This window comes from Dama dama, chromosome 5 (genome assembly GCF_033118175.1).
Source record: "Dama dama isolate Ldn47 chromosome 5, ASM3311817v1, whole genome shotgun sequence".
Taxonomy (NCBI): Eukaryota; Metazoa; Chordata; class Mammalia; order Artiodactyla; family Cervidae; genus Dama; species Dama dama.
The window spans coordinates 111,849,052-111,869,346 of record NC_083685.1 but is presented as its reverse complement, the minus strand read 5'-3'; the positions used below and the strand labels follow the sequence as shown (position 1 = coordinate 111,869,346).

The window sequence follows — 20,295 nt, the reverse complement described above, 5'->3', positions numbered from 1 at the left end:
ATCAAACAGGGTTGGGCAATATCACCTGCTCCGCTCTTCTAAAGTGGAGATTTTTCTGGCCCTGTGTAAGAACCAGATGGAGTTTAAGTATGTGCGGGCAGCCAGTGTTGAGGCTGGGTAGGCTGGGTATTTTAGTCTGAGTCACTGTGTCCAACCAGCTGGCAGACGACTCTGCCCCAGGGTTCAGGTTGCCTTACTGGCTGCCCGCCAGGCCTGGGCCAAGGGTACAGGCAGTCTGAGCCGCTCACCTGGCGGGGCGCAGGGTGGCCTCTGCTGCTCCTTGTTGGCCTCTGGCCTCTCCCTTCCCTCACCCTCTCCTCTTTTCCTCCCAAGTCCCGACCCCGTCCTTGACAACGATGGTGACTTCGACCTGGACGACACGATGGACGTGGCGCGGCGTGTGGAGGAGCTCCTAGGCCGACCCATGGACAGCCAGTGGATCCCCCACGCACAGTCATGACACACCCCCCACCCCCGCCCCGTCGCATCTCTAGCTTCTTCGTCCTTGCCAGAGGAGTTACTTTTGTGGATGTTTTAATTCCATGAATCGCTTCTCTTTGGAAACAATACTCATAATGTGAAGTGTGAATACTAGTTGTGACTTCAGTGTTTCTGTGCGTGGTGGCACCAGTGAAGGGCGTGCGAGTGTGTGTGTGAGTGTGCGCGTGCACGTCGTGCTGCTTCTCCCCCTTGCTGTCCAGAGTTTAGCTGCGGCACTGGGGCTGCAGACAGAGGCTCTGACTGTCTGAACCTTGTGCAGAATGGCAGTTAGTTCCAGGAACCTGGAGCTGGGCCATGTGTCTTGAGGTCCAGTGGCTCTGACTCGTGGCTCTTCAAGTGCAGGAAGGACAGAGGGAGGTGGGACACCTCCCATCTGGTGAATTTTTGTCACTGTGTTTGCCAAGCCGTTGATCTATACCCGTGATTGTCTCTGCTTTTCTTCTGAAGCGTAGAAACTGCCTTGTGACGAAGAAAGTCAGTCCTCCCTCCTTCCCTCTCCCCCAGCCCCCATTTTCCTGGGTAGGGATGGGAAAAGGAGGGACATACAGTACTGGCTGGGGCGAGGGAAGTCGTGGCTTTTGCGGTGGGCAGTGGCTTTCTAAATAACTGGTAGCCCATCTTATGTTCTCCACTTTCCACGCTCACTCCCACGCCCCGTGGAATTGCCACTTAGTTCCTATGTGTGTACACATGTGCAGACACGTTTGATGAAGTAGAGGAAAGACAAGGGGGTCGCATAACCAGAGTGTACAGTGTTGATGTCCTTTATGTCGTGGCTGGATTGAACGGCCGGGCCCTGGCTCACGGGCTCTGAGGATGTCACCTTGTTCCCCGGGAACAACCATCAGTCTGCCCGCCCTCCTCTGCCCTGGTGGAGGCGCAAGCCAGGTTTTCTAAAGGCATATTGATGACGGCTTTTTGCAAACGTTGAATCGTGTTTTTGTGTCTAAATTGGGACTTCTCGGTTTCCCCTTCTCACCCTAATTTGACATTAGAATTCTTTCTTCCTGCGTCAGGTCATGTGCCTTTGACTCGCTGCAGGTCACATCTGTTCCCTTCACTGTCCACACACAGTGTCTTGGGGAGTAGGTGGCTATAGAGTGTGGGCTGAACCCAGGACCTATCTGGGCTGGGTGCTGGGTGTCAGCATTGGGGTAATTTGGGGAAACGCAGTCAGCAGCTTTGCTGGGAAGTTTGGTAAGCTCAAAAACAAAGCAAAACAAAAAATCCTCAGCATAATTTTGTCCAAAATTTCTTCCATAGCTTTACACCAGAAAGAAGGAATGGGCTGTGGCAGGCAGGTGGGAAAAGGGGGAGGCAGGTATAGCTTTGGGGTTTAAGTCTGTAAGGTCACCCCAGCTCCCCTCGAAAAGAAGGGCCTGACCACATCCAAGGAGGGAATGGCCCTAAAAACATTATTTTTATACATGTGGGGAAATGAACATATTTTTTTTACAAAATTAACTTCTGAATTTATCAGTGTTTTAATGTTAAAGGAAAATATTTCTCTGTAGTAAATATTTATTGGAAGATGACTTTTTAAAAGCTGCTCTTTGCCCTAGCTTAGTTTCGTACACTGATTTATCAATATTTTTCTATGACGGCCGGTAGACTGTCTCAGACAGCCTCTGATGACCAGGCTGACCCCTCCATGGATACCAGCACTGACATAGCAGCCCCTTACGTCCTCAAGATTTGATTAAAATCCCTGCCTCCCCCTCCCCGCCCCCTCGCCGAGGATGGGAGTGTTGGGGAAAGGTGGAAAGGAAGCCTAGTTGCCCCTGTCACCCAGGCACCTTGAGTGCCAACCCTGGTGGCCCGAGCAACCCCGGGGGCAGGGAATGACATGCTTTGAGATGAGCGGTTGGCCCGCCCCAGGCAGGCCAAGGGCGGAGCTCTCACTGCATAGTTAGCACTGAGGTGGGGAGAACGGGTGCCCAGGAGACTGGCTGCCCGGAGCCTGGGGGTTCCTGCACGTGTCCCAAGGCTGAGCTATCCTCAGTTTTCCTGAGACCGTGTCTCCTGATAGGAGAGATTGTGACTGAAAGGCGTGCTCACTGTCTGCATATAGCTTCTCTCTCCTCCCTGTTCTGCAAACCACAAGGAGAGGCGACGGCAAGTCTCGACTGCCTCAGCCACTTGCTCGCTCACAGACACACACACACAAGTCACCAAAACGTTTCAATGTACGGTGTGTGCAGGGCTTTGTAGTGGGTGAGGGGGGAGACTAAAAGTGAATATAACTTAAAATAGCAGTATACTTTTTTATAATTTTTCTTTATAAAACTTTGTGAAATTATTTCAGATACATATTTTAGTCAATGCAGATCAGTTATAATATAGCCGCCCAAAAAAAAGTATTGTGTACAATTTGGGATAGTCACAAAATTGTGTATTTTATGTTACAATAAATAGTTCTCGTAGTGGACAACATGGAGTCCTCTTTTTATTTCGTTCCGCCAGGTGCTGAGATAGGGTGGTTTTGACGGGGAAATATTTGAAATCATCAGTGTGACTCTGAAAAAAGGAACTAGTTGGGCGTTGGCTGCCTCAGAGCATGTGTGTGTCACCAGCTTTGATGGTTAATGGGGGCATTTCTTACCTTTCTGTTTGCATGAGGTTTTGAAAATTAGAATGATAGTTTTTATCTCCTATTCCTGTTAGAAAGCTCATCCTTAAAAATCAGCATGTTCAGGGGACTTCCCTGATGACCCTGGGCTAAGACTCTGAGTTCCCAATGCAGGGGGTCCCGAGTTCAATACCTCATCAGGGAACTAGATCCCACATGCTGCAACTAAGAATTCACATGCCACAACTAAAGATCCCTCATGCCACAATGAGATCAAAGATCCTGTGTGCTGCAGCTAAGACCCGGCACAGTCAAATAAAAATTTTTTTTTAAGTGTCACTGGGGGCTTTGCTGGTAGTTCGGTAGTTAACAGTCCACCTTGAATGCCGGGGACACTGGTTTGACCCCTGGTTCAGGAAGACCCCACATGCTGCAGAGCAAATAAGCTTGTACACCACAACTACTGAGCCACACGCTGCAACTGCCGAAGCCCAGGCTCCCAGAGCCCATGCCTGGCAACAAGAGAAGCGGCAGCAGTGGGAAGCCTGCGCACCGCCGCTAAGAGTAGCCCCCGCTCGCCACAACTAGAGAACGCCAACCTGCAGCAGCAAAGACCCTCCACAGCCCATACGTAAATAAATCTTCAAAAGAGAAGTATCACTGATAAGGCTTAAAAAAAAACAACGATGGAAGAGGTAGGGAAAATCTGAAAGGCTACAGCTAAAAAAGCCCAGGGAAAGGGGACAGTGTCAAAGATAGTAACTGGGAATACTGTCTGGGTTTGGCACTAAAGGGGCTGTTGATGACCTTGGTAAGAACAGTCTGTTAAGATAGGGACACAATGGCGGGGGAGGTGGGAGGGGGGGATCGGGATGGGGAATACATGTAACTCCATGGCTGATTCATGTCAATGTATGACAAAACCCACTGCAATGTTGTGAAGTAATTAGCCTCCAACTAATAAAAAATAATTGAAAAAAAAAAAATAGGGACACAAGCTGAGTTGCAGAGCACTGAAGAGTGACGGGAGTTCCACTCCTGGTGTGACAGCATGAACAGTTCTACACACCCACCCCTGCAGTGAAACTGGTGACCATTGTTTCCTTAAACCCACCCGTTTGAAGTCTCTTAAGGGTATGCAGCAAATGAAGAAATGTTTACTCCAGAAAATCCAAAGTGCAGTATGAAGAGTGAGCGTGGTGTTTGAACCAAGACCCAGAAGGACAGAAACTCCAGACCAGTGCAGCCAGGAACAGAGAGCTCCCTCTCCCCATAGCTCCCAGTCAGAGGGTTACCATCTGGGAAAGCCAGGATGCCAGCTTTTCTCATCCTGCCCCCAGCCCCCTGTAGCTGATGCTAAGTTCTGGGTGATGCTGCTGAAAGGTAAGGTACTCCCTTCTGCTTGGCCCCTTCTGGTAGGATGGATACTTTACCTTGGGCCAGTGCTGCTGAGAGTCCTGGAGCCCTGATCACATTTGCCCAGGTCCATAAGGTAGTGATTCCACCATGGGAAAGGCAGGCCGGGAAGGACTGAGGCTGCTGATCACCCCACCCCTCAGCTTTTTTTTCCCTTTTTTGGCTGCACCTTGTGGCGTGTGAGATCTTAGTTCCCCAACCACAGATCAAACCTGCACCCTCTGTGTTGGAAACTCATAGAGTCTTAACCACTGGACAACCAGGAAAGTTTGAGCATTCAGCTTTTGAAGTGGGCCCATCACTCAGAAGTGTGCCATCATCACACCCACAATGCCAGAGCTAAGGCTCAGAGATTTTGCTCCAGTGAGAAGAGGCAGGTTTAAAACAGAGGGAACTGACTCCATTTGCAAGCTCAAGCTTAACTGTGCTCTCAAAAACTGGAGGTTGTGGTGAAAGGCTATTGGCAGGAGACCCATAGCTTCATTGGAGACAGAGGCTAAACTGAACTGGCTAGTTTGCTAGAAATGGGGAAAGATAAAGCAGGAAGGAACTTTCTCTCTTGGGGTCAGAACAAATCTCAAATACTGACCTTTGAAACTATCCCTTCAAAGAAGCCTGCATTTGATTGGATCAATTTGTGGAGTCATTTATTCCCCAGCACATTGTTGGCAGATCAGCCAACATCTAGTGTAGTGTTAACAGCTGGGTGTGGTCAGGGAAAGAGACACAGAGATCCTTGCAAATCACTGTCTTCCTAGGGTGATTATGGGCTTAACTCGGGTCTGCACCCACCTAAGGAGCAACATCAGAGGCTCCATACTGTGTAGCTGGGTGGGGAGTGGGGAGCAGACAGACTCAACTAAAATAATCCAGCCACTCACTAAACAAGTAAACTTGTTTACCTGGACCAGAAACAAAGAATTGCTAAACTGGTTTCTAAGGTGGCTGCACTGTTTTACATGAGGGTTCTAATTCCTCTACATCCTTGCCAACACTTGCTATTTTTTCACCTTTTTGATTACAGCCATCTAGTGGAGTGTGATATGACTTGAGTCAGTTCTAGTTTGCATTTCAAATACCTGATGACTAATGGTGTTGAGCAGCTTCATCTGAAGCCCTGGAAAATTCACAAATATCTGGAAACCAGGCCATACACTCCTACAAAACCAATTGAAAAAGAAGAATATAGTTGAGGTAGTCACACTTAACAATTTCAAAACTTATTACAAAGAAATAGTAATCAACGAAGTGTAGTGCTGGCAGGAGGACAGACCTACAGATAAGTGGAATAGAATTCAGAGTCTAGAAAGAAACCCATGTGTCTGTGGTCAACAAATTTTTGGCAATGGTGCCAAGACCATTCAGTGGGAAAAGAATAGTCTTTTCAACAAAGTGTGCTGGGACAACTGGATAGTCACATGTGAAAGAATGAATCTGGAACCTTACCTTACATCATATATAAAAATAAATTCAAAGTGGATCAAAGATTTAAGTGTAAGAGCCAAAACTGTAAAACAAAGAAGAAAGCAGAGCTTCATGACATGGGATTTGGCAATGATTTTTTTGGCCATGATACTAAAAGTATAGGCAGCAGAAGGTAAATTGGACTTCATCAAAATTAAAAACTTTTGGGAATTCCCTGGCTGTCCAGTGGTTAGGACTCTGAGCTTTCATTGAACCAAGCCCAGGGTCAATCCCTGGTTGGGGAACTAAGGTCCCACAGTGCTGCAACTAAGCATTTTGGCACTATGACACAGCCAAAAAAATTTTTTTAATTGTGCAGCAAAAGACACTATTGGGACTTCCCTGGTGGTCTAGTGGCTAAGACTCCATGCTCCCAATGCAGGAGGCCTGGGTTCAATCCCCGCTCAAGAGAAGAGATCCCACAGGCCGGAAATAAAAGTTCGCATGCTGCAACTAAAGATCCCACATGCTACAGCTAAGACCCAGTCAGCCAAAAAAATAAGTACTTTAAAAAAAGAAGAAAGACACTATGAACAGAGTGAATAGGTGATGCACAGAATGGAGAAAATATTTGCAAACCATATGTCTGATAGGGGATTAATAGGCAAAATATGTAAAGAACCCTTCAACAACAAAAGCTTTTAAATGGGAACATGACATGAATAGACATTTTTCCAAAGAAGATACACAGGTAGACAACAAACACACAAAAAGATGCTCAGTTGTTAGGGAAATGCAACTCACACCCACAAAGAGATACCCATTGGGTTGGCTATTACAAAAACCAAAAACTCAGAAAACAGCAACTGTTGAGGAGATATAGAAAAATTGGAATGCTTGTACATTGCAGGTAGGCTCGTAAAATAGTGCAGCTGCTGTGAAAACAGTATGGTGGTCCCTCAAAAAGGTAAATGTGTGAATTACCATATGATTTAGCACTTCACCTTTTGGGAATATTCTCAAAAGAACTAAAAGGGGGGACTCAGATCTTTGTACACCTGTGTTTATAGCAGCATTATTCATAATAGCCAAACAGTGAATGTCCATCAATGAATGAGTGGATAAACAAAATATGGTGTGTATATATATATATTTATTTTTTTGTATATTTCCTTCCTTAACTTCTGACACACGCTACCACATGGACAAACACAGATGTTATGCTAAGTGAAATAAGACAGACACAAAAGGACAAATATTGTATAATTCCCCTTATATTAGGCACCTAGAGTAGTCAAATTCATAAAGACAGCAAATAGGATGATGGTTTTCAGAGGCTGTGGGAAGGAGGAGTGGGGAGTGAGTGAGTGATGAGCACAGAGTTTTAGTTTAAGAAGATGAAAAGTTTTGGAGAGAGATGATGGTGATGGTTCCACAACAATGGGGATGTACTTAATGACACTGAAGTGGATAACTAAATACGGTTAAAATGGCAACCCATGTATATTTTACTGCAATTAAAAAAATGGATCAAAGACTTAAGTGTAAAAGCCAAGGAAATATAAGGGTAAATCTTCATGACCTCAAATTTGACAACATATTCTTAGATATGATTCCAAAAGCATAAGCAACAAAAGACAAAAATAGGTTGTTAAACTTCACCAGAACCAAACATTTTGGACTTTCCCAGTGGTCCAGTGGTTAAGAATCCACCTGCTAGTTCAGGGCCCGGGTTCAAGCCCTGGTCTGGGAAGATTGCACACACCGCAGGACAAGTCAGCCCCTGCACCACGACTGCAGATGCCCACGTGCCCTAGAGCCTGTGCTCCACAGAAGGAGAAGCCACGACGATGAGAAGCCCAGACACCGCAGCTGGAGAGGGGCCTGCGCGCAGCAGTGAAGAGCCAGCAGGTAAATAAATAAATACAACTAAAAATGAGTGCTTCAAGGACACTATCAAGAAAATAAAAAGAGGTGTGGGATCCGGGGTGGCAGGGAGGCTCCAGAGGGAGATACATATTTTTATAGCTGATTCATGTTGTACAGCATACGCTAACACAACATTGTAAAGCAATTATACTCCAGTTAAGAAACAAGTTTTTAAAAATAAAATTTTAAAAAATTTTAAAAAGATTTTTTTACTCCAAAAAAAAGAAAGAAGATGGAAAAATACCCTATAAGATAGGAGAAAAATCATATTTGCAAATCATATATGTCTGATATATGAACTTGTATGTAAAATATATAAAGAACACTTACAACTTAATAAAAAGACAAGTGGTCCAGTTAAAAATGGGTAAAGAATCTGATAAGACATTTCCCCAAGAAAGTACACAGAGGGCCAATAAACACATAAAAAGGTGTGACACCATTAGTCATTAGGAAAATGCAAAATCTCACTCAAATGGATGAATGAGGAGGGCAGGATGGCTATAATCAAAAGGTCAGCTAATAACAAATGTTGACAAGGATGTAGAGAAACTGGAACCCTCGTATACTGGTGGTGGGAATGTAAAATGGTGAAGCCACCTTGGAAACCAGTTTAACAGTTCCAGTTAGTATACAACCCAGCCATTCCACTCACTGGAACACAGTGAACCCCTTGCATTCCATTTTTATGCAAGAAAAATGAAGATATATATCCCCAGAAAAACTTGTACACTAGCAGTCATAATAGCAATATACACAATAGTCAAAGAGCAGAAATAACCCAGGTTCATCCACTGATGAATAGATAATCAAATGAGTTTTATCCATATGATGAAACATTTGGTGACAAAAAGAAAGAACTACATGGAAGAACCTTGAAAACATGTTAAATGAAAGAAGCCAAACTCAAACCATCACATATTATATGATTCCAATTACATGAAATACCCAGAATAGTTAAATCTATATAGAGAAAGTATATTTGTGGTTGCTTAGGGCTGGGGGGTGGAAGGTGGGAAGGGATTGGGGATTGATAGTTAAAGGACCTAGGGTTACTTCCATGGTGATGAAAATGTTAAAAAATTGAGTGTTAGCATTCATACCTATGAATACACTAGAAACCACTGAATCACACACTTTAAGAGTTAAGCTGTGATGGGAATTCCCTGGTGGTCCTGTGGTTAGGACTCAGTTCTTACACTGCTGAGGACCCTAGTTCAATCCCTGATCATGGAACTAAGATCCCAAAAGCAGTATGGCCAAAAAGAAAGAAAGAAATTAAATTTTAAAGAGGTTAGTTGTGAGAAGAAAGAGTGCAATATGGTGAGGCAGTTGAGGGTGAAGGGAGAGTGTCTGAGAGCCTGGATGGAGAACACAGGGGGAGAGAGGGCCTCACGAGGGATAGAAGAACCCTTTCCTGAGCACAGCTTCTCAAGTTTTTCAGTATCAGTGGGGATAGCCGAGCTCTGGAGAGCACCTTACTCCAAGCTGCAAAACTATCTCCTGCCATAAAGATGGGAGAAGTTTGTGTTTCCTGGGATAAAGCCAATAAACTAACACAGGTGGGGACCACAATTACCAGGTAAAGTTATTTATCTTGAGAACATGTGTTGACAGGTTGTGTCTGTTGGGCCCTAGCTTTAAAAGGAAGTGATACTGATGAATCTATTGGCAGGACGCAGGCGTAGAGAACGGTCATGCAGACACAGGGAGAAGGAGACGGTAGGATGACCTGGGAAAGTAGCACTAACATTTATATACAATGTGTGCTTGCGTGCTAAGTCATGTCAGTCATGTCCGACTCTTTGTGAGCCCATGGACTGTAGCCCGCCAGGCTCCTCTGATCGTGGGATTCTCCAGGCAAGCATAGTGGAGTGGGTTGCCATGACCTCCTCCAGGAGTTCTTCCTGACCCAGGGATGGAACCCATGTCTCTTATGTCTCCTGCATTGTCAGGCAGGTTCTTTACTACTAGCTTCACCTGGGAAGCCCAACATATATACACTACCATGTGTAAAACAGATAGTGGGAAGCTGCTATATAGCACAGGGAGCTCACCTTGGTGCTCACTGATGACCTAGAGGGGTGAGTTGGGAAGGGAGGGAAGCTCGACAGGGAGGGGGTATATGTATCCATATAGCTGATTCAGTCTGTTGTACAGTAGAAACTAACATAACATTGTAAAGTAATTATACTCCAATTAAATATTTTTAAAGCTAAAAATAAAAAGGTAATAAAATGAAAAAAGAAAGTAAGCCCATACAAAATCAGGATGACAAGTTAATAAATTATAACTACAAAAAAAAGGGGGGGGGGAGTGAGATTCTTTTCTATCTTCATGGTCCCACTAGTTCGCCTGTGATGCATCACACGCTGCTTTAATGTTTATTCAATAACAAAAGGATTTTCTTTCTCTACTACCTTTGTGGAGGGCAATTCTAGATTGGAAAAACGTTGCTTTTTGACAGTGCTCAGGTTTGCACCTGCTCCAGGGTGGGATGTGCCCCACTCCCCGCTCAAGTTGATCTGAGACACTCTTTTCTGCACTCAGGTTTCTCTTCCTTCACCGGCACGAGTCTGAGGACCACTCTGCATGCTAAGTCACTTCAGTCGTGTCCGACTCTTTGCAACCCTATGGACCACTTACTCTGGCTACAATTTCTCTCCACCTGCAGGCTTGGGCCACCTCCCAGCACCGCGGCCCTTAGGCAACCTGTCCCTTTAAGAGCTCCCCCTGCCACGCCTCCAGCTCCTCCCTCAGACCCAGGGGCCCGGACTTCCCTTTAAAGCCTGGGCTCCATCTTTCTGGCTAGCTGTGTACTGAGGCTGTTCCGGAGACTTGAGGGGCCCCTGGGTGCCGGGCAGAGGCACAAGTGGGCTGTGACAGGTGCCTGTGGGACGTGGAACCACTGCTAGGGGCTCAGGGCTTGTTGGGGGGGGGGGGGGGGTGATGGGGAAGGGACACGGTGCTGGGACAGGGTGGATCCTGGACAGAGCAGAGCCTCTCGGGAGTAGACCAGACCTGTCATCAGTTTAAGTAACTGCTCTGTGCCAGGTGCTCTGCCGTGCCCTCTGTGCTCCTTCTCAGGGGTATCATTATTCCCATTTTTCAGATGGGGCAAGGGTACGGAGCTCAAAGCAGCTGACTGAGTGCCCCAGGGCCAGACAGCTAACCAGGGGCAGAGCCAGGATCTGAACTCAGGTCAGTGTGACCCCAGAGCCTTGCCGTTGTCTCTGCCACATCACGCAGGTGACAGGGGTCCAGGCTTCTTCCCCAGCTTCCCTTTGAACTTGATTTTCCTGTTCTCGCCAGAGTGAGGGGAGGAAATGGGTTTCCGCTCCTCCCTGCAGTACCAGTACTTGGAGGCCTTCCTCCTTCCAGGAGCTGCTTGGAGATGCTGCTGCTGCTGCTGTCCCTGTTGCTGCTGCTGCCACTGGCCGTACTCCTGTGGCGGCCGCGGTCCTGGGATGCCAGGCAGTCCTGGCTTGTCCGCCTCCAGCACCGTGTGGCGTGGGGGGCCCTGCGCTGGGCAGCTGCCTGGCAGCAGAAGAGACTAGCGCAGAGCACGCTGCACGTGGGCCAGAGCCAGCAGCAGGCCCTGAGGCGGTGTCTGCATGGAGCCCAGGGTCCCCGCTGTACCCTCAGAGGAAGCACAGGTGTGTTTCCCAGGGTCTGGGGACATGGCCCAAAGAGAGGGAAACCCCACAGGAGAGTCAGATTCCAGAACCCAAAGACCACCCTTCCCCATTCTACCACCAGCACAGAGAGAGGTCTGACCTAGAGAACCTACCCAGGCCGGATAGTTCAAGAGGAATTTTGCCATCCTGGCCCCTGATAGCCTCTCTCCCCTCAGGCCTGTTCTGGATTCCTTCCTTGAGGGTCTCACCAGTCTGGCCTGAACCCTTGGGAAACTCTGTGGCTTCATGGGGATTTTATGATGTTTTGGGGGCTACAGATATAAGCACCTTCCGGAATCATCTCCCTCTGACCAAGGCCAGCCAGGCCCAGGAGGAAGAAAGTGGGGGGCAGCCCTTGCCCCCCACCTCAAACCGGTACCATGGAGAGGGCTCTCTGCAGGTAAACGGGGAAGGCTGGAACCCAACCCCATCAGAGGTCCCTAAGTGCAGCCAAAGCCTCCCATCAGGATGGGAAAAAAGTAAACAGCAGCAATAGCAACAAAAACCTCAAAACAAAACTGGGGGACTTCTGTGATGGTCCAGTGGTTAAGACTCCCCACTTTCAGTGCAGAGGGTGTGGGTTCGATCCCTGGTGACCAAAAAAAAAAAAAAAATCTGGGGGCTCAGAGTCTGGCTCAGGCCCAGGGTCAACACTGTCTCTTGTCTCTCTCCAGGCCACCTTGCTGGGTTTGGCCGCCCTAAACAAGGCCTACCCGGAAGTGCTGGCTCCAGGAGGCACAGCCCGTGTGACTGCTTCCTCCCCTTGGCCCTACCCCCTCCCCTGGCCTTGGCATGCCCTGGGCCAGGTGAGCCCCACTGGAGCCAAGGACCCAAGGGTCCTGCTGCTGGAGGCATTGAGGTCCCCAGGGCTGCAGGCTCTGGAAGCTGGGACGGCCACAGAGCTCCTAGATGTCTTCTTGGACCTGGAGGCCCATGGGGAAGAGCTGGCTGAGGCCATCGCTGCTGGGAACCCAGGAGCACCTCTCCCCAGACGGGCAGCTGAGCTGCGAGAGGCCCTGGAGCAGGGAACCCGAGGATTGGCCCTTCGGCTCTGGCCAAAACTGCAGGTGGTGGTGACTCTGGACGCAGGAGGCCAGGCTGAGGCTGTGGCCGCCCTGGGGGCCTTGTGGTGCCAAGGGCTCACCTTCTTCTCACCCGCTTACGCTGCTTCTGGAGGTCAGCAAGACTCAAGGGTGGTGAGGGGCACACAGCTAACTGCCAAGTTGTCGTTCAGTTGTTAAGTTGTGTTTGACTTTTTGTGACCCCATGAACTGCAGCACGCCCTATATAGTCATCTCATTGATTCCTCCCCAACACCAGCAGCTCCATTTTACAGATGAAAAAACTGAGGCTCAGAGAGGTTAAGAGACTTACATAGATTTAAACCACACCAACATTTTCTCCAGGTCCATCACCTCCAGAACCACTGCCTCTTCCCAATTAGGGCCTTAGAAGCAGAGGGCTGAGCCTGGGGGAGCCGGGAAGGATGGAGTGGAGGGGCAGCAGGGGGATCAGATGCTCAGAGGGTTGGGGCCTGGCCGATTGCCTAGCAGATGAAGAGGCTGCTTGCTCCCCACAGGGGTGTTGGGCCTGAGTCTGTGGCCAGAGCAGCCCCATGGCCTGTACCTTCTGCCCCCTGGAGCCCCCTTTATTGAGCTGCTCCCACTCAAGGAAGAAACTCGGGAAGAGGCTACCCCCACTGTCCTGCTGGCTGAGGCCCAGAAGGGCAAGGAGTATGAGCTGGTGTTGACCAACCACGCCAGCCTCACCAGGTGACCATCTGCCCGCCCACCTCTCCCCATCCACCACCTCAGGCCTCCTGAGGTGAACCCAATTGAAGGCCACGGGCATGCTGGTGAAGTTAATGGGCCCTTGGGCCTGACCTCGTCCCCACTTCCTCTCCATCAGGTGCCGGCTTGGTGATGTGGTACAGGTAGTGGGCATCTACAATCAGTGTCCGGTCGTCAAATTCATCTGCAGGTAAGTGACCCCCACGGTCGCTGAGGGACCATGCTTGTGCCCTGGGTTCCTCTGCCTCCTGCTTCTTTCTCCCCAGGCTGGGCCAGACCCTGAGTGTTCGAGGCGAAGACACTGGTGAGGATGTGTTCTCTGAGGCCCTGGGCCGGGCCGTGGGGCAGTGGCCGGGGGCCAAGCTGTTGGATCATGGCTGGGTGGAGAGTAGGATTCTGGGTAAGCTTTTCCACTGGCTGACTATCCGTCACCCGTACCCATCCCACTGGGAGACTTCTAGGAAGGAGGAAAGACCCAGCCTTTTCTGCTGATCCTAACAAAAGTCCTTCCGCATATCTAACCCCCATCTGTCCTGCTGCAGTCTCTACCCATTTCCTCTCCGTTTATGCCACTCCTTGCCAAGAAACTCCTTCTCTCCCCTGTGAACCTCGGAGTAGGGGCAGCGGGCTTGGGCTTTCGAAGATGCCCCATTCACAAAACATGTGTCCGTAATGGGCGGTTTGTCCACAGATTCCTCTGAGGGCTCCGCTCCCCACTATGAGGTATTTGTGGCACTGAAGGGGCTGAGGAACTTGTCAGAGGAAAATCGAGACAAGGTAAATGGGAGACATGGACAGGACACGACTGAATGCCCCCCTCACTCTGCACACTGCCCTGAGTGTCGTGGGGAGGTGGGGGATGGGAGGAGATCCTCCCTGGAGCTCTGGGAAGGGAGGGTTGAGCCCCACAGACACACATGTACACATGAAACTTCTAGCCACGCACACCCCGGGCACAGCCGTGCGCGCCTCACCCACACACCACCCAGCCTCACATCAGCCTCACTTGAGCCGTTCTGTTCCCAGCTTGACCACTGCCTTCAGGAGACCTCCACTCGCTACAAGTACCTGCGGTTCCGGGGCAGCATGGGCCCTGCCCAAGTCCACCTGGTGGGGCAGGGCGCCTTCAGGGAACTGCGGGCAGCCCTCGCTGCCTGCCCCTCGGCCCCTTTCCCTCCTGAGATGCCCCGGGTCCTCAGGCACAGGCCCCTGGCCCAGTGCCTGCAGAGGAGAGTGGTGTCCTGAGCTGAGGCCTGCCCCCAGCCCCGTTCACCCCCATGGGCTGCCTCGCTCTTTCCTCTGGGGCCCCTCTGGATGTGGAGCCCTTGGCCAGGGTCTTCATGTGCCAGCTGCCAGCTGCCCATGAGAGCTGCTGCCCTTAGGGTTGCCTGAGCTAGTCCATCAGTTCCGAGGAGTTGACTTCAAGGACAGAGCAGACACCAGCAGCGCCCCACCCGGAGCTCCCAGCCCACCCTAGAGGACACAGGAGTTCCAATCCCCGCTGGCAATGCCTGTGTTTCACCAGGCAGGCTGGAAGTGTTGGAAGTTCAGGCTCCCAGGAGTGACCTTCAATTGGCATGGAGCAGGGGCTGGTGACCGCAGACCTCAGCTCTGTTGTCCCTCAGTAGAACAGCTCTGAAGTGTATTCTATAGCATCTCCCTCCGAGGGTCTCCACCAATTGCCCGCGGTGGTAACTTTCTCATTAACACGGTTCTTACTGGTTTTCCTCCTGTCTCTCGGGTCCCTCCTCCCATGTGCTTTCTAGGGTCACCTGCCAAATAAACTTCTTACACCCAGAATCTTGGCTCGGGGTCTGCTTTTGGGGAAACCAGGGCCCCATTCACTCTGCTTCTGCTGCAGCCTGGATTGCCCTCTTGGCTTCAGTTCTGGACACCAGGGCTTTCCCTGCGACTTCTGCTCCAAGCTGGGGAGGGCCCTGAGTGTGTGCCCTCGGAGACCTGGGGGACCCCTACCACAACCTAGGTCAACCTAGGAGACACCGCACCCCCTCCCTCGACTTTTCCCCATCCCAAACCTTCCCTAAGTGCGGAGGGGCTGCTCCCCAACTCCCCTTGCCCAGGCTTAGCACAAGTCCCCCTTCCTGGCCCCAAACCCACAGATCACTTCCATGGGCAGGACTTATACTGCAAGTCATAAAGAATCACAGCAGGAAGCAGCCCCAGAGACCATCTGGGCTGACTGTCCATCCTACCACAGGGGAAACAGGCTGGCCTTCAGTTTCAGCAGGGTCATGAGTCTTGTCCAAACCTCGTAGCGCCTCCTAAATAACGCAGCACCTAATCCCAATCAGCTGCCAAGCCTCAGATTTTTTGTTCATTTGTTAGTTTTAACATTTATTTATTTATTTGTCTGGGCTGGGTCTTAGTTGCAGCATATGGGGTCTAGTTCCCTGAGCAGGGACTGAACCCGGGGCCCCCTGCATTAGGAGCGCAGTTTAGTCACTGGACCACCAGGGAAGTCCAAGCCTCAGATTCTGACTCTGAATTACTACTTCTGAATCAGTTCAGTTCAGTTTGGTCACTCAGTTGTGTCCAACTCTTTGCAACCCCATGGACTGCAGCATACCAGGCTTCCGTGTCCATCGCCAACTCCTGGAACTTGCTCAAACTCATGTCTATCGAGTCGGTGATGCCATCCAACCATCTCATCTTCTGTCTTCCCCTTCTCCTCCTGCCTTCAATCTTTCCCAGCATCAGAGTAGTTTCCAGTGAGTCAGTTCTTTGCATCAGGTGGCCAAAGTATTGGAGTTTCAGCTTCAGCATCAGTCCTTCCAATGAATATTCAGGACTGATTTCCTTTAGGATTGACTGGTTAGATCTCCTTGCAGTCCAAGGGACTCTCAAGAGTCTTCTCCAATACCACAGTTCAAAAGCATCAATTCTTTGGTGCTCAGCTTTCTTTATGATCCAACTCTCACATCCATACATGACTGCTGCAAAAACCGTAGCTTTGACTAGACAGACCTTTGTTGGCAAAGTAATATCTCTGCTTTTTAATATGCTGTCTAGGTTTGTCATAGCTTTTCTTCCAAGAAGCAAGCATCTTTTAATTTCATGGCTGCAGTCACCATTTGTAGTGATTTTGGAGCCCAAGAAAATAAAGTCTGTCACTGTTTCCATTGTTTCCCCATCTATTTGCCATGAAGTGATGGGACTGGATGCCATGATATTAGTTTTTTGAATGTTGAGTTTTAAGCCAGCTTTTTCACTCTCCTCTTTCACTTTCAAGAGGCTCGTTAGTTCCTCTTTGCTTTCTGCCATAAGGGTGGTGTCATCTGCATATCTGGGATTATTATTTCTCCCGACAATCTTGATTCCAGCTTGTACTTCATCTAGCCTGGCATTTTGCATGATGTACTCTGCATAGAAGTTAAATAAGCAGAGTGACAATATACAGCCTCCATGTACTCTTTCCTAATTTGGAACCAGTCTGTTGTTCCATGTCCAGTTCTCTAACTGTTGCTTCTTGACCTGCATACACATTTCTCAGGAGGCAGGTAAGGTGGTCTGGTATTCTCATCTCTTTAAGAATTTTCCACTTCTGGATTCCACACCCCAAATCCAGGCCCCTACCCCCACCTGCCTGGCCCCCACCTCAGCCCATGACTCCTTACTAAAGCTAAAATCCTCCCACAGCCCCCCAGCACCTGTGGGATCAAGACTAATCAGCTTAGCTGATAAGACCCTTTGACCCACTCTGACCTCACTTACCTGTCCAGCCACCTCACTCTTCTAAGAGAAGTTGTGATCAGTGGACCACACCCTGCTTCCTGCATGAGTTAAGTATGGTCACCTCTAGGTCTCTGCTCAGGCTGTCCCTTCTGGGGAAAGCCTTCTCTCCCAAGTTTACTTGATGGAAACCGACTTTTCACGCGAGGCTTTTGCAAAGTCCTCTCTCCATTGAGCTATACTTTTGTTGGGTCATCTCCCAGCAAAACTGGGCCAGGGCTTCCCTGGTAGACCAGCGATTAAGACTCTGTCTGCCAGTGCACGGGACATGGGTTCAATCCCTGGTGCAGGAAGATTTCATATGCAGCAGAGCAACTAAGCCCATGAACCACCACTATTGAGCCTGCAAGTTGCAGCTACTGAAACCCACAGGCCTGGAGCCCATGCTCTGCAACAAGAGAAGTCACCGAAATGAGAAGCCCAAGCACCGCAATGAAGAGACAGAGAGTAGCCCACCGCCCAGCACTCAACTACAGAAAGCCCATGCGCAGCAGTGAAGACCCAGTGCAGCCTATGCGTGCTTAGTCACTGAGTCTGACTCTTTGCGACCCCATGGACTGTAGTCCACCAGGCTCCTCTGGCCATGGAATTTTCCAGGCAAGAATACTGGAGTGGGCTGTTGTCACTTCCTACTCCAGGGGATGTTCCCGACCCAGGGATCCAACCCGTGTCTCCTGCATTGGCAGGCAGATTCTTTGCCACAGTGCCACCTGGGAAGCCCCAGTGCAGCCAATAAATAAATAATAATAATAAATTATGTTTTTTTAAAAATGAAAACCAGGCCGTGTCCTATGCACACTGTTGCTCCAGCGCCCAGAGCAGAGCCTGGCACGGAACCAGTGCTCAGTAGACAGTGCCCTAGATAAGAGAAACTCCAGCCTAGAGATGGCACACGTCCTTCTCCCCACGGTGGCTCTCCTCCTGCCAATGGTGTGATGGGACTCCATCCATCCCGTTGAGGCAGCCCAACCAGGTAGGAAGCTGGGGAGATGGAAGGATAACACCAGTTTTGGCTGGTATCCTCCCACTGCCCAGGAGTGGCTTTTCAAGGTTCTCCATCTTGGAGGTTGGTGGAAGGGGCAGAAGGAAGAAGAGCCAGAGGGGAGGGGAAGTCAGCTAAAACACCTTTTCCACAGAGGAAGAAGGCCCTGAAGCATAAAGGCTCCAGGGGTAGAGACAGGAGCAGGGGGGAGAGGCTGTTGCCTGGCTGCCCTCCCCTAGACACACACATCCTATGGAGAGTGGGTCTCACCACTGCCTCCTTTCCTGCCCTTAATTAGCAGCTCCCCCTATGCATTGTCCCACGCCAGCCCCCAGGCAAGACCTCTTTTGTGCTCCCAGATTCCTAGGAGCAAGGTGGCCTCATTAGTGCCCGGAGACTGCCCCATCTCCAGGGAGCAGGCAGACAGACAAGGCGGGGGACCGGGGCACAGAGATCCAACTCAAGACTCTGATCGCCTTGGCGGTCATTCCTGGGGCCCAGCCTGGAGACGGCACTCCTGCGGAAGGCTAATCTTAGATTTGCCTTTGTCTGTTCCCGAAGTAGATGCAAGCACCCATCTCTCCCTCCCTTCCCGCCTACCTCCTCTGAGCACTATAAACCCCAGGCTCCTGCTAGTGGGTTGCAGTTGACAGCCTCAAAGTTCCTGGCTTTTCGGACCACTGCAGATGACACCTTTCCCGGCTACCCTACTCTGAGCTCCAGACACCATGAATCCTTCCTCTACAAAGGTAAAGACCCAGGGATGAAGGGGTGACTTGGGGGCAATGAGACCAGAGACAGTGAGAATGCTTGCTCAGGGAGCTAGAAGGAAGGTTGAAAGTGTCTTTTCCTATATGGGTTCTGAGGCAGGGTACAGGGTGGACCCTTGACAGAGAATCTGCCTTAGCTAACACTGGACTGTGCCCTGTTCTCCTAAGAGTTCAGGTTTATTGAGCTTTTACTATGTATCAGGTGCAACTTGCACCTGTCATCTTAGCTCATCCTCCCAGCAGCCCTGCACAGTAGGAATTACTTAATACCCAGTTTACAAGTGAGGACGTTGTGCCCCATGAAATGGTAGGAAATGGGTCCAAACCCACAGAATCGTTTCCCGTGCAAGGAAGCAGGCAGTCAAAACAACAATCTGGATCCTGCCAGTCCTTGATTTTCCCGTGTTTGCCCTCTGTGGGGAGGAGGAGCAGATAAATGGGGCTTCTGTTTCCCTGAGCAAAGTCTCCATAAACTTCTGGGGCAGATTCAGACATGCCTGTTTCAAATGGAGTGGCCAGCGCTCTAATGAGGGTACAAGGGACTAAGGGCACCCAGAGGAGAGAGAGATTCATTCTGCCCAGGGGGTTTCAAAGAGCTTACTGGAGGAGATGCTCTGCTGGATCTTAAGGTCAGTCAGTCAGTTCAATCGCTCAGTCGTGTCAGACAGAGCCCTTCAGACAGCTTTGAGCCGAGGCAGGAAGGCCAGGCGACAGCGAGTGAGAAGCGCCGGCCACGAGGGGGCGCGGAGCCAGCTGGGCAGGACCCGGACGTGGGGGCTGGAATGCGGGCGACCCTCAGCGCCCGGTCTCCGCCTTCCTCAGGTCTCCTGGGCCACCGTGACGCTGCTGCTCCTGCTACTGTTGCTGCCGCCCGCGCTGCTGTCACCCGGGGCGGCCGCGCAGCCCCTGCCCGACTGCTGCCGTCAGAAGACTTGCTCCTGCCGCCTCTACGAACTGCTGCACGGCGCCGGCAATCACGCGGCCGGCATCCTCACGCTGGGCAAGCGGCGGCCCGGGCCCCCGGGCCTCCAGGGCCGGCTGCAGCGCCTCCTGCAGGCTAGCGGCAACCACGCGGCCGGCATCCTGACCATGGGCCGCCGCGCAGGCGCAGAGCCAGCGCTGCGCCCCTGCTCCGGCCGCCGGTGTCTCTCTGAGGCCGCCTCCTCCGTGGCACCTGGGGGACGGTCCGGGGTCTGAGCTCTCGCTCGGGTCCAGTCCTGGCCCTACCCTGGCCCCTCCCTCACCCCCGCAGGGGAAAAAATAAAGAAGTGTCAGCTCGCAGGAAAAAGGGGAATAAAGTCTCTCTCTGTTAGTGTGGCTGCTGTCTGTGCCTGTGCCGTCGCGTCCCGCCCTCCAGGGGGCGTGAGAGTCTTTCGAACCGTAAAGAGCCGGACAACCTGGAGTTCGGTTTGAGAGTCTTTTTTTTTTTTTTTTGAATTTTTATTAGTTGGAGGCTAATTACTTTACAATATTGTAGTTGTTTTTGTCATACATTGACATGAGTCAG

The 20,295-nt window shown here is 50.4% G+C and overlaps 3 protein-coding genes across 7 annotated transcripts in view; all 3 read left to right on the top strand.

Annotated features, from left to right (window-relative positions):
* STAT5B (signal transducer and activator of transcription 5B) overlaps nucleotides 1-2,932 on the top strand; it is a 64,095-nt gene extending 61,163 nt beyond the window's left edge. For all 4 annotated transcript variants that reach the window (XM_061144029.1, XM_061144026.1, XM_061144028.1 and 1 more), the window contains one exon: nucleotides 334-2,932. In XM_061144029.1, coding sequence (XP_061000012.1) covers nucleotides 334-460 — 127 coding nt within the window. In that variant the 3' untranslated portion in view covers nucleotides 461-2,932. The remainder of the gene's footprint in view (nucleotides 1-333) is intronic.
* A 7,657-nt stretch (nucleotides 2,933-10,589) lies between these two features.
* On the top strand, nucleotides 10,590-15,086 carry GHDC (GH3 domain containing). Of its 2 annotated transcripts, none has more exons than XM_061144025.1 (10): nucleotides 10,590-10,705; nucleotides 10,932-11,020; nucleotides 11,201-11,475; nucleotides 11,775-11,896; nucleotides 12,171-12,672; nucleotides 13,076-13,268; nucleotides 13,405-13,476; nucleotides 13,553-13,590; nucleotides 13,978-14,063; nucleotides 14,313-15,086. In XM_061144025.1, exons 3-10 carry the CDS (start codon nucleotides 11,214-11,216, stop codon nucleotides 14,529-14,531), a joined length of 1,494 nt encoding a protein of 497 aa, XP_061000008.1. In that variant the 5' UTR covers nucleotides 10,590-10,705; nucleotides 10,932-11,020; nucleotides 11,201-11,213; the 3' UTR covers nucleotides 14,532-15,086. The 2 variants fall into 2 exon arrangements, with proteins under 2 accessions (XP_061000008.1, XP_061000007.1); XM_061144024.1 differs by having other exon boundaries at nucleotides 13,553-13,686.
* Nucleotides 15,087-18,568: 3,482 nt separating this feature from the next.
* On the top strand, nucleotides 18,569-19,985 carry HCRT (hypocretin neuropeptide precursor). Its single transcript, XM_061141213.1, has 2 exons — nucleotides 18,569-18,767; nucleotides 19,611-19,985. The coding sequence occupies exons 1-2, from the start codon at nucleotides 18,747-18,749 to the stop codon at nucleotides 19,983-19,985; spliced, it is 396 nt and encodes a 131-aa protein (XP_060997196.1). The 5' UTR covers nucleotides 18,569-18,746.
* Nucleotides 19,986-20,295: the final 310 nt, after the last annotated feature.

Bases quoted from the DNA above. Each gene is read 5' to 3' on its own strand.
- HCRT (XM_061141213.1), top strand. From the start codon at position 18,747: ATGAATCCTTCCTCTACAAAG. The intron at 18,768-19,610 runs GTAAAGACCCAG...CGCCTTCCTCAG, and splicing joins TGAATCCTTCCTCTACAAAG to GTCTCCTGGGCCACCGTGAC.
- GHDC (XM_061144024.1), top strand. From the start codon at position 11,214: ATGCTGCTGCTGCTGCTGTCCCTGTTGCTGCTGCTGCCACTGGCCGTA. The intron at 11,897-12,170 runs GTAAACGGGGAA...GTCTCTCTCCAG, and splicing joins ATGGAGAGGGCTCTCTGCAG to GCCACCTTGCTGGGTTTGGC. The intron at 13,477-13,552 runs GTAAGTGACCCC...CTTTCTCCCCAG, and splicing joins GTCGTCAAATTCATCTGCAG to GCTGGGCCAGACCCTGAGTG.